Source organism: Watersipora subatra, chromosome 6 (assembly GCF_963576615.1).
Source record: "Watersipora subatra chromosome 6, tzWatSuba1.1, whole genome shotgun sequence".
NCBI classification, from domain to species: domain Eukaryota; kingdom Metazoa; phylum Bryozoa; class Gymnolaemata; order Cheilostomatida; family Watersiporidae; genus Watersipora; species Watersipora subatra.
Window position 1 is genome coordinate 2,515,324 of NC_088713.1, and position 12,780 is coordinate 2,528,103.

General features: G+C 38.0%; 1 protein-coding gene across 1 annotated transcript; it reads left to right on the plus strand.

Moving 5' to 3' along the window:
- Positions 1 to 1,911: 1,911 nt before the first annotated feature.
- Positions 1,912 to 12,593, plus strand: LOC137398595 (putative peptidyl-prolyl cis-trans isomerase dodo). The gene is made up of 5 exons (XM_068084755.1): positions 1,912 to 2,136; positions 2,854 to 2,936; positions 5,387 to 5,495; positions 10,571 to 10,725; positions 12,353 to 12,593. The coding sequence occupies exons 1-5, from the start codon at positions 1,977 to 1,979 to the stop codon at positions 12,416 to 12,418; spliced, it is 573 nt and encodes a 190-aa protein (XP_067940856.1). The 5' UTR covers positions 1,912 to 1,976; the 3' UTR covers positions 12,419 to 12,593.
- The last annotated feature ends 187 nt before the right edge of the window (positions 12,594 to 12,780 follow it).

Below are 12,780 nucleotides of genomic sequence, written 5' to 3' on the forward strand. Positions count from 1 at the left end.
CAATTATGAAGGAAAGAATGATGATTGTGAGAGAATTGGTAAAACTTAACTTAAACAATTGGATGAGCTCACTAGCACCCAGAAATGCCCAATAACAGCAGCAATTATAACAGACATCAGAAAACTAATTCACCATTCAGTGCCACTTAAAGACATATCCCTAAATGATATATTAAAAATCAGAGTCAACAGTTGTGTAGAAAAAGAATAGAAACGACAATGGACAGCTCTAATCAAAGACCGAAGATGCCCATACGGTCTTCTCTAATCTATGCCCAGATCATGTCTTCAAACAACCAATAAAACTGAACACCAAAAAAGAAGATATTGGAACTCTGACCTCTGACCTTATATGTGACCTGTTAACGGGCCAAAGCAGACTCCAATTGAGATAAGGATTGAGTTACAGTCCAACTTGCACTTGTTTAAAAGAAGACGATTCCGCTCACCATTACCTCCATATATGTGCGGATTACAAAGATGTTAGATCACACTCGCAGCCAACAGAAAATAGTTGGAGCTCCATAATTGACTTCCTGCAATTCACCGTCGTTTCATGTTCACATGACAACAAATGATACTATTATAGCCCTGGCCAGGCGTTAACTCAACTAACACATTACGGCATCTAGGCTCGTCTGACGTCAAGAGACCAGGGCCGCAGACATTTACAGATACTGTCAAGCACTCAAGACAATTCTTGCCAAACACTCAATACAATCTTGATTATGGAAAAATTTTGCCAAACATTGAACATTGTCAAGCATGAACAATAAAAATAAACACGTACATTTTAATTGTGTATAATATTATTTATTTTTGCTATATAATATATTACAATCTATTCAGATCAATATGTACTATAATCTGACCATATAATTTCATCTTTGCTTGCAAAAAGAGCCTTTTGTTACATTGTTGTATACCATATTTTATTGTATCAATAAAGAGTTCATCATCATCATCTAGTATACATGTGTCAAACTAAGGCCCGGGGGCCACATCCGGCCTACCTTGTAATCAGATCTGGCCCGCAAGATTATTTTATATTATAGTTATTCGTGGCCCATCGAAATGGAGCACTAATGATATAATACTGCACAGAACACAGAACTACCAGATACCATAATGCAATGCTTCAACTGTCTTGCTGAATACTTATCGTGTCAATTTAACCTGAATTTTGTTTCAGGGTGACATTTCTGTCTGTTTTTATCCATATTTACGTTCCATAAACATTTAGTTTAAATGTGTTCAATAAATGTTTATCTTGTTCGGCCCGCAATCTAGACTGTGCTTTGAATTTTGGCCCCTTGTACACAGACCTGCCAACCCAAGAGTGGGGCAATGCGTGAGATTTGGTTTGGGGGCAATTGATGTATCAATGATAGTATATATGAAATTGTGGAAATTGGGGCAAAAATCTCACGTATTTCTCACGCATTTTCATTTTTTCTTTAGGGTAATTGCGTGAGTATCACGCCCAATGCGTGAGAGTTGGCAGGTATGCTTGTACAATTGGGTTTGACTTTGACATCTCTGATATAGTCAATGCCCCATTATGGGGCGAATGCAATTAATTGATTTGATTAGTCAACAGAGGAGTATCGGCAGCACTTTGATGTATTTCAATGCGTTAAGTAAACTAATCTACTATTAAACGATGTTGACAAGCTGAAACCTTATAAATACGTATATCTCCTACCGATGGCTAATCTGAAACGAATGACATTTGAGAAAGGCAGCATTGATCCTATAAAGTATAAACGGTAGAAACACGCTCGCGTCTAACAAGAAGAATTCTGTACAACTCACGAATATCGGGCGTTAACGTAACGGTTCGCAAGCGACTTTGGTGTTGTGGTAGGTTTTTGGTAACTACGTCATAAACAAAGTTGCTTTGAGAGTGGTCGGAGTAACTAATTCGCGGTAAGAATAACTAATCCGTTCTCGAGAAGCGATCTATAACTAGAAAAATGAGTTCACATTCGCAGAAACAAGCAAGCAATACATCTGTAGACAAAAAAGAAGAGAAACCGGCTTCAGAAACAAAACTTGCGTCCTCAGATACCAAACTTCCACCCGCCGAAATTCCTCTTCCCGAAGGATGGGAAGAGAAAATGAGCCGTTCCACTGGTAGGTGAGAGGTTTACTGGTAGGTGAGAGATTTTATAATTTAAAGGTTTTATATAATTAACCTTTCAATTATTTTGCCTCAAAGTTAATGAACGCGTAATAAGTTAGATCGCTCAAGATAAGCTTGACTACTTGTTTTTGAGCTCACGATAAGTCTTTTATACAACTTTCAATGAATTCATTTGCGAAAATATTATGGAAAAAATTTAAATGTTCAACTCTCCAGTTTTTTGTAATGACATTGATTGGTCTAAATATTTTTTCCTCCGTTTGGCGCAAAATATAAGAAGACTCGTTTGCATTTTTGACATATTTTTCACTGTTCGTTTTTTGTGACAGATTTGAAAACTCTGTGCAAAATTGGTTTTATGGTGTTACAGGTCTGACTAGTTTCATGTACATTGTTTACTGTTAATTGGTAGGTTGTCTTGCTGTAGGTTGTACTACTCTACATTGCTCTCTCGTGTTACCTCGCTGTGTTTTGTCTCCTTGGTTACAATACCTTTCTGCATTCTGTTGACTATCGATAAATCTTACAATAGGATGCGTCGCTCAAAAATTTGGTCTTATTGTATTTTGTCCATTAGTTCGGGCATCGATAGAATTCGTTGGCTCCTTTTTATTGACTCAGTCTAACGATTGAGGTTTGATTAGTTGTTGAAATTCCATAACTGTTTTGTGTTGCCTCAGCATTCCAGTTGATCATGTGACTTTCAGGAAAGCCCTACTATGTAAACACTTTTACCAAAGAAAGTATATGGGAAAGACCCACAGAGCCCGCCCAGCCGAGCACAGAAAAGGTAGAGTCAACTCTTATCTACTCCACATATTTGCTTTATAGCTGATTTTGTTTTGACCTTTCTGATCATGTGTGTTATAAAGCATATATGTATGGCTCGTTATGCTGGATTATAATAAGTATTATAACAAAAGATAATGACAATATCAATAAATCACTGCAGTGTAGTATTTAGAATTCAGGAATGCCTGGTGGCAAGTCATAGGTTTGAGTTCATAGGGCATAAATTGCTACAATAAAGGGTAGTGATATGGTAGGGAAACAGTCCCAACATCGACAAGTTCGAACCTAGACAAGTCCTAATCTCTACAGAGGTTGGTCCGAATCTAGACAAAGGTTGGTCTGAATATCGACAAAGGCTGGTGCAGTTTTACAATAATTTTATCCTTTATTCTGGTGCTCTCACGCACTAATCTTCAACAAATAATAATAAATGCCTATCACAGTTGTGTCCCCACTTCAAAAAATAAAAATCAAAGCTACTCGCTGAAGTTTAGACTTCAAATATAACACACTGCTAGCATAACAGTAAACCATATTTACTATTGTTACTTATTTTCGCATTCGTTCTATATTCAGGTTGGACAAAGTATTGCTAGGCTTACACGAGCTGAGAGTGCTGCATCAAATGGATCACATGATATTTTTTGCGCAAATAAATCTTTTACATATAAATCACTCATTTACTATGAGAATAGTAAATGGTAAAATAGTAAAACCACTGTCGAGATTGGACCAACCGTTGTCGATATACAAACTCGTCGAGCTTCAAACCATTCGAGGTTCGGACTATAAACCGATATGGTACCCTAGCTTTGTAAGACCCAGTTTCTTGCAAGAAACCCTGGTCTCATGAAGTCACCCGCTACATATAAGTCTCAGTATTTGTTTGTCTAAAGGGTGTTTAGTTATAGCAATGTAGTTTTAGGGACAAAAAAATGCACTTCATATGGGATTAGATCTCAGAACCACCAGATCTATAGTAAGGTGCTTTAAACCAATAGGCTATGTAGTCGAATCGCTATACAATGGACTAGCACATCATAATTGTTACGCCTTCCATTCTTTAATGCTGGTTGAATAAAGACCGTGTGCTTTATTTAGTATGCTTAAAGAGCATGATGCTATATTTTTTTCTTAAAGGTTGACTTAAAACAAAATTCACATTATTTATTTGATATCAAAAGATTCACCATGTCTTACTCTGTTGTGTTGCAGGTGCAAAATATGTGGGAATGTGATTACAAGCTTTTAAAAGCTAAAAAATGAACAGTTAATCGCAGCCACAGGAGACCGCCGTAGTTTGGATTCTCTTTCCCAAACGGCTCAAATGTGACGTAGTTGTGGGAGATGGTTTCTGTTTACACTTTCATGCAACCTTACTCGTCGAAATATTTTCACAAATATACTTCACGCATTCAATAAAACCATGTCTATTGTTCTTACGTGTCTGTTTTATCGTCATTGTAATGCTTTCACTTTTAACACTGATATCTTATAACTTAACGTAAGTTAAATCGTTTAATTTTTTAACCTTACTTCGAAGGAGTACATATCATTGTCTGATAATCAAGACGAGCCTGTTGGTCGCCTGTGATAATCGAAAAGTGCTGCAAAAATTATTGACGAAGTATTGAGTCACATGATCAGATTACGACTTGACGATTAGATCAAGCCGAAACAAAACTGTAAAGTAGCGAGCATCTATATTTGATGCGGGGTCTTCGGTAAAACCCGAAGTGTTTGTCATAAACTAGTGCTATGATAAGTTTTATTTTGAGCTTTTTATTGGCCTTTCAATTCACGTCAGAGCATCACATAACCAAACTGTAATGTCTACGTCAGATAAATAAACAGGTTCCAATCTACGGTGGCTTTTCGTTTTTGAGCTTTTAAGAGCTTGTAATCACATTTCCACATATTTTGCACCTACAACAGAGTAAGACATGGTGAATCTTTTTGTATCAAATAACTGTAATGTGAATTTTATTGCAAGTCAACCTTTAACGCTGGTTTAAGTTATCATAACGACTCTTATTTAAGAGTTTAAGTTTGACCAATTCATAAGGTAAATAACTAAGTCAATTAAATAAGTTTTGTTTGCAAAAAATTAGTTATTACTCGTGCAACGCCGGGCAGTCAACTAGTAATTACATAGTTGGAACTTGAGCACGAAAATCAATTTCTAGGTAATCTATAGCCTCGGGGAAATGTTTTACAATGGAGATGTTCAGAGGTAATTAGTTACGACTCTGGTTGATAAATATATATACATGGATATTTAATAATATAATATTATCTAATCTAAAATAAAAATTGATAGTGTAAATAGCAATTAGTGAACAAGATAGCAGATTACGCTAGATTCTTGGTGATATCATGCTGGACAGAACTCAAGCTATGATCTTCTCAAAAGATGTTATTGATCGTCATGTGACATGCTGTGTTCAGGTCCAATGCTCACATCTCCTTGTTAAACATGCTGGCAGTCGGCGTCCATCATCATGGAGAGAAGAGAAGATCACTAGAACTAAAGAAGAGGCCATAGAAATACTTCAATGTGAGCTAATACTTTGGTATAACTCTAGTTTTATGAAGATATATAGTATGCCTAACAAGTGATTCCTTTTGACTTACGTTGTCTGTTGAAAATTATATAGAAGGAAATCTCAACTTACGAAAGACTCTAGGTACGAAATTTTCAAGTTACCAACTTTTGGTAGAAATTCTACTTCGACTTATGTGAGGTGTATGTTTGTTTCGTATCTCGACCCGTTTGCTTCTCGAAGCTATGATGTACAATGCATTTCACTTTGTTTGATTTTCGTTCGTCGCATAATTTGGAGTTGTCATATGTCGCATATAGAGTTGCACAGTTTCGTTTGCTAGCAATATAAGTTCTGTGTTTCCTGTAGTTTTTCAGCTCGTGCTAATGTAGCTAAATAAATTTTTCTTTTTACGTTCTATAAATCATTTATTTTGAGCTAAACAAAATCGTGACAATACAACTCACTCGTCTTCGGGTCGTTGTCCTCTCACTTCTCGGGTCTTCGCTTAGCCTTGTCTAGATGGCCAATGATGAACAAGCAAACATACCATTCATAGCTTTTATTCATTATTTCTCTGTAGTACCTGTCAGTTACCTGAATGCTGAGCCAGATGTTGTAAACCGAAACTAGTGAAGTTTCGTTTGATGTGTTGCTTTTTGGTCAAATAATAAGGCAGTTAGTAATCCTACTTACATAATTATCGTCACCTCGTCAACATCATCTACAGTGATTAATGGTCGTCCCGTCCGTCACTTTTCAGTTATCCCTGTCGTCAGGTCATCAAACTCATCATAAAACATGGTAAAACCCCCACAAAAGGGGACATGTAGCGGATCAGGGCATTTACATGATAAAACCTGTTTCTGCTTGACATTTTCTACTTGAAAAACTGCTTTCAAAAATGAATGAATTTGGATAGGAAAAATCTAACGTCCACTTACAGTCGTACCTCAACATTCAAATAAGTAACTCCATTCTGAGACTTCTTTTGTCAAAAAAATTTGTAGGTTGAAGCGAGTATTTCTATAAGGATACATGGCATTGAAGGCATTTTGTTCTCATACCAAAATCCTAATGATTAACACAACATGCATCGATTAATGATACTGTAAAACCTCTAATTGAACACCATGGCGCTCTATTTCTCAACTCTGCATCTTTAGTGGCGTTCAATTAGAGGTGGCATTCAATTAGATGTTTTGCGGTATGTCAAAAGTGAGAAATTGAATTACATTGGTCCGCTGCTATGCGACATTAATTCTTTCTGGTGTCAGCATCGTAAGGCGAGAATGTCATATAGAGGGGTATATAAACCCATAGTAATTATCTAATGCAAATAATGCCTGGTACAAAGTACTGTACTCGTTAAAAATTAATAACAAAATAGTATATTAACCTTAGTAAGTATAGTTACTTACAGTAACTTTAGTGTATTTAGTTTGTTAGATCAGCATAAAATGCAACATTACCATGTGCTGTATGTACCATATGGAGTTCTTACCTTCGATACAGATGCGTAACATGACTTGGAATTAAATTTAAATTAGTTTAGCCTCCTAAACACACATAAAGCTTTACAGTTTTAGTATGTATTTTACTAAACCAAACTTTAATTTTTCAAAGTTTCAGCAAAAAATAAATGTCATACTGTATTCGAACTCGCAACATTCAAAAAGCAGATCTACTAACAAGAGCGCGCCTAACCGCAAGGCGTTCTTATCTTAACCATTTCAGTCCCCAAGCCATTAAGCAATTATCTAATTATTCTCCATTCTCATTGTTAGAGTGAAGGTTTATGTCTCATTTTACAATATTGTCATTTAGACCATCTGGGAGTAACTTTTCTTATAAGAACACCTATATTCATTCAAATCAGAAATCTTTGGGCTTTCTAATGGTATAAGTAGCAAAATTGTAGCTCAATTACTGAAGAATGTATAGAATGTCAAACTTGGTGAATATAAAAATTTGACAAAAACACAATGGTACATGATTTCAAAGACATTATTTTTATTATTATGACATGACTGAAAACATAACAGAGGATTGACGAAGTTGCAAAAAAAGAGGAAATGTTCGAGATTTTCACTTCCAATACTGAACTCTGGTATGGTACGCTTTCCAGCAGTCTGAACCGCGTTTGATGCACAAGTACACGTTGCAGGTTTCACACCGAATTGAACTCTTGACTGATTTGTGTTGTAAGTCTTTGTAAGCCTTCTCTGGATTTTGCTGCGATTCTATCAGGTACTTTTTCTGGCAGACTGCACAGCGGTGATCTTTTGACCCATCAGTAGGCCACTCGGGACAGTGTAGTTTGCTCATGTCTAGACGTATCTCCGGATTGTTGGGAGTGGCAGCTGGTGTGTTTGTCCTAGTTGACTGTCGAGAGAATGACTTTTCACCTATCCATGTCGTCAGTATCTGCAGGACAAAGTCTCTGAATTCCATCGGCTTTTCCTGGCCATGCTTATAGAGCACATAAGCGTTGTACAGGGACCAGTGAAAGCATTTGCGGTCGATTCGCGCGTACCACTTATATGACTTTCGAGAGCGATCGAGTCTTGCCATTTTATCACTGAGGTCCACACCACCCATCATCTGATTGTATACGATGACGGATGGTGTGGCCTTCACTGTCAGCTTCTCACCTTTCTTATTTCTACGGATTACAGTTGGTGGCTCAGACAGCTCAGCTCTGACATAGTTTGACAGGAAGTAGATCGGTTTCTTGTCATTCCAGCGGGTTGCTACAATTCCTGTTTTCGCACACTGGAGCCACTTAGAATCCCCTTGCTCCAACCTCCGAGCTTCCGCTTTGGTAGCTATTAGCTGTTTCGGGTACTCCTTTCGGTTGGTCATACATGTACCAGTACCAGACATCTGAAGCTCACGTAGCCAGTGGAGAAGATAAGGTGACGTGTAGTAGCGATCAGTAACTACATGGTAGCCTTGACCCCAGTAACTTTGAACTAGTTTCAGTACTACTGCGGCAGAGTTTTTCACTGTGGTCAAGTCCTCAAAGTCTCTGTCCTTCCCAGAATAGACATCTAGGTTTAGCGCATATCCGCTGGAAGCACAACACGCCATCCAGACTTTCACTCCCCATTTAATTGGCTTTGAGGAGTCGTAACATTTCCCACTCCAGCGACCCCGAAAAGGAATCATGCACTCGTCTACTGACAGATCCTGGAAGGGAGAGTACTCTGCTGTGAATCGCTCTTTCATGTGGTTGATGAGGAACCTGATTTTGTAAAGTCTGTCGTATTCAGGATGGCTACGATCCTGAATTGACGTCTCTTCATTACAGTAATGCAGGTAACGTTTTATCTGGTCATACCGTCGTAATGACATGACAGTTGAAGCTTTAGGCATCTGGAGAAGCTCGTACTGCGGTCTCCAGATACTTCGCTGCCTATCCTTGCAGAACATTTCTATGAATGCTCGGAGCGCATAGAACACTCGGAGTTCGTCTGTCTCGAGTTTAGTCCATTTTCCATAACCGCTGTAGATGGTACTCTCGCTTATCTTTCGTCTGGCAGCATTCTCGTTCGTGAAATCACATACTGATTGTAAAAGTTTCTCATCGTAGAACAGCATGAAGAAGTCAGCTGGCTTTGAATCAGCAGGCATTACTCTTGTTGGTCCATGTGGTGCAGCTGGGTCAAAGTTAGGGCTGCACATTACTTTCTCAGTAGGCTGCCAGTCGAACGTGGGTGTTGGGGTATTACCCAAGTCAGACAGGATGAATCCCAGATAACCTGGTGCTGCCAGATTTCCTGAACTACCGTCATCACCAGAGGCTCCAGTAGGAATGTTGGTAGCAGTACTAGTACTAGCAGCTCCAGTATCAGTTGTACTAGTAGGTCTACTAGTAGTAGCAGTACTAGTAGAATTTGAGTCCAGCTGATCAAAATCTGAATCCCAGTCGAAATCAGCACCTAATTGTGAGTCATCATCACCAGTATCAGCATCAAAAACAATGTCCCTTGTTCTAGGATGAGCTCCAGTAGCATTGTCCACAAAATCATCTGAATCATACTCAAAATCACTAGAAAAATCCATAAATAAGCCAGCACTTAAAAATGTTACAACTTTCAACAATCAAAAATGGCCGCGTAGTTGTGAGTTTTCTTCCGTATATTTTCATTGGCCTTTACTCAGAAAACTTTCATTGTAACATGGTTCAATATTAGCCAATAAGGGAAGCTTAGCATCTCTTCTTATTGGTTGGCTACTCTAAGACTTCATTTGGATTGGACAAAGGCTGAAATTAGTCTATGCCAAATAGAGTTACACTAAAGCCTCTACAGAGGCTAGGAGGACTGTGTGCAGACAACTCCAAGCCTCCACAGAGGCTTGTATGACTGAAATGGTTAAACCTATCGCTCTTACCATATACCGTATATCGCGATTCCTCACACCAAATGTTCACTTTTTATTATTAATATTACCTTTTGCGCTTGTTTTCCTTTAATTTTTTAAAAGCCAATTTTTTACCCTCACCCAGTTTTAAATTTGTAATTTTCAATTGTTCCAATTTCAAATCTGCTGTTACATGTATATTTACGATTTCAGTAAATCTGGAAAAATGATTTTCACGTGGACAATCGTTTCTACATCCGCTTTTCGTTCAGTCAGACAAAGTATCAGACAAAGAAAGCCTGATATCTCATTTTTACGTTTGTACCAGTATTGAGAGGTAACAATATCATCCATCAAAACTTTGAAAAGGCGCTCTGCTGCAACAGTCACCTTTTTACACCCAGACCTCCATGTTCTCGTTGCTGATTTAGTTGAGCTGCCAAAAAACACTTTTCTTATGATATGAAGTTTAAAAGTAAGAATGGTAAATGTTGTTCAAATAAAAATAAGGTTTCTGTGCAAAGACTTTTTATTACCTGAACAACGCTGGGCACTTACCTACATAAGCCGGAAGTGTAGAAAAACAGGTAAACTACACAGTTGAGTTTGCTCTGGTGTAAGATCAGTGGGGAAAACAACTCCAATAGTTGTTTTGAGCTCAGACTTCACAATGTTAAACTAATCTCTGTTCTATTATGTAAGTAATGGTACACATTTTTAGCCTACCTCAAACAGATAGAAGACAAATCCAGCACCTTCGAGATACTGGCCTCCAAGTTCAGCGACTGTTCTTCAGCTAAAAGAGGCGGAGATTTAGGCCCATTTGGCAAGGGACAGATGCAGAAGGCCTTCGAGAAGGCCGCATTTGCTTTGGAGGTGAGGCTATTCTTTTTAATCTTGTTTGACAAAAAAGGCGATTTGTTGGGTACGTTCCGGGCATTGACATGGTGACATATGGGTAACAGGCCCGATGGCTACTATGTATAGTAGGACTTCAATGGAAACTTTTTATGAGTAAACAACTTCCCGCTACAAGTTTCTCAAATTAAACAAAATCAAAATTAACCGTTTGGTTTACTTCTCAACTTGTCAATCACAAAAGTTGACAATTTATCTTGTATGTATTTTTCCAACTTAATGACAGTTAATATCAATAAATCTACAGGTACAAAAAAATTCCTCTTTTTTATTTTGTCTGTCTGTTAGTCTGTGTTTACTTGTTTTTCTGATCCATTTCATCCAAACTCTGTGCGTATTCTCTCCGTGCCTTCCAAGTCGTTAAAAATATTTGGTTTCAAAGCTCCATATCCTCTGGTTTCTGAGAACTTCCTCATTTTATGCACAATAGCACAGGAGCCTTGTGACCGTACCTGGTGGCTCTTCATTCAAATTTAGAGGTCGCAAGACGATAAAACGATTTGTATTAATCTATTGATCAGCTCCATTCTTAACTCTTTCATTACTGCGCTATAATCGCTATTCTGACCAAATTAATTCAATCGGAATTTTGGAAATTCGATATACCGCTAGTATTTAAGCAATATCTCTAGAATCAATGCATATATTGTTTTACTGTAAATTGCATCTTATTCCGAACTAAATTCTCTACAAGAACAGGTACAAAATCTTTAGTGAATCCCGCCCTTGCAAAATCTCTGACACTTCCTTTGCATCGAACGAACGCAGTGCATTTCTTATTGCCATGATGATAGCGATATCTGATTTTCCTGTTTTGAAAAATAATATTAGAAATGGAATTGCTCAGCAAAAGCATTTTTGATTGGTTGCACGTGATCGGCAACTAGGTTGTTTCATTGGAGAAAAAATTTGATTCATCTAGCGAATGTACAAGCTTCGTAATGAAAAGAAAAGTGGAACCCTATTGATTAGCCGATTCATCGGTTTAGGATCTCTACTTTTATTACCGCAAAGGTCGATACATCAGCTCACGATAGCGAAAGAGTTAAGCATCTACTCTCCGATTTCTTCGTGGTACATGTAGCTTGCCCTTTACGTAGCAGAATGTTATTCATATCTGATTGCTTGTGTTACTCATCTGTGATTATTTGTATTACTCACGTATGATTGGTTGTTGTTATTCACCTATGATTGGTTGCATTACTCACGTATGATTGGTTGCGTTGCTCACGTATGATTGGTTGCGTTCCTCATCTGTGATTGATTTTGTGACTCACCTATGATTGGTTGTTGTTGCTCACCTCTGATTGGTTGTGTAACTCATCATTGTTTGTTACTCACATATGATTGGCTGCGTTACTCAAGTATGATTGGTTGTGTTACTCATCTGCGATTGCTTGCGTTGCTCATCTGTGATTGCTTGTGTTACTCACCTATGATTGGTTGTTTTTGCTCACCTCTGATTGGTCGTGCAGCTCATCATTGTTTGGTACTCACATATGATTGGTTGCGTTACTCATGTATGATTGGTTGCCTTACTCACCTGTGATTGTTTGTGTTACTCACCTCTGATTGGTTGTTGTAGATCGACCAGCTGAGTGGAGTGGTAGAGACCGATTCAGGTGTTCACATTATCAAACGCACTGCGTAGTTTAACTCCGCTATCCATGTATCCTGCTCACCATTGTATTCTCAACGCTCTAACACATCCTTTAAAAATGGTTCCTTCACCATTGACCATGTATAGCTTGTATATTCAAACTTGTCATTTCATAATTGCTGTCTTCATTTCGATATATCATAATAGATGCAATATTTTACACACAATGAAACACCGAGACCAGCATGCTTGTGCTTTGAACAGCATAAAGAATGTCCCATGTCATCTTTTACTACTGCTCATGTGGAGGATGGGTGACACACTGTACAGGTGGATTGAGTGTATGTGTTCACTCGAAAGAAGTTGTGAAATGTTGCCAAAGAAGCAATCAAGCTGTCTAAACGTAAATCTCA

Bases quoted from the DNA above. Each gene is read 5' to 3' on its own strand.
- LOC137398595 (XM_068084755.1), top strand. From the start codon at position 1,977: ATGAGTTCACATTCGCAGAAACAAGCAAGCAATACATCTGTAGACAAA. The intron at 2,937-5,386 runs GTAGAGTCAACT...TGCTGTGTTCAG, and splicing joins CCCAGCCGAGCACAGAAAAG to GTCCAATGCTCACATCTCCT. The intron at 10,726-12,352 runs GTGAGGCTATTC...TGGTTGTTGTAG, and splicing joins AGGCCGCATTTGCTTTGGAG to ATCGACCAGCTGAGTGGAGT.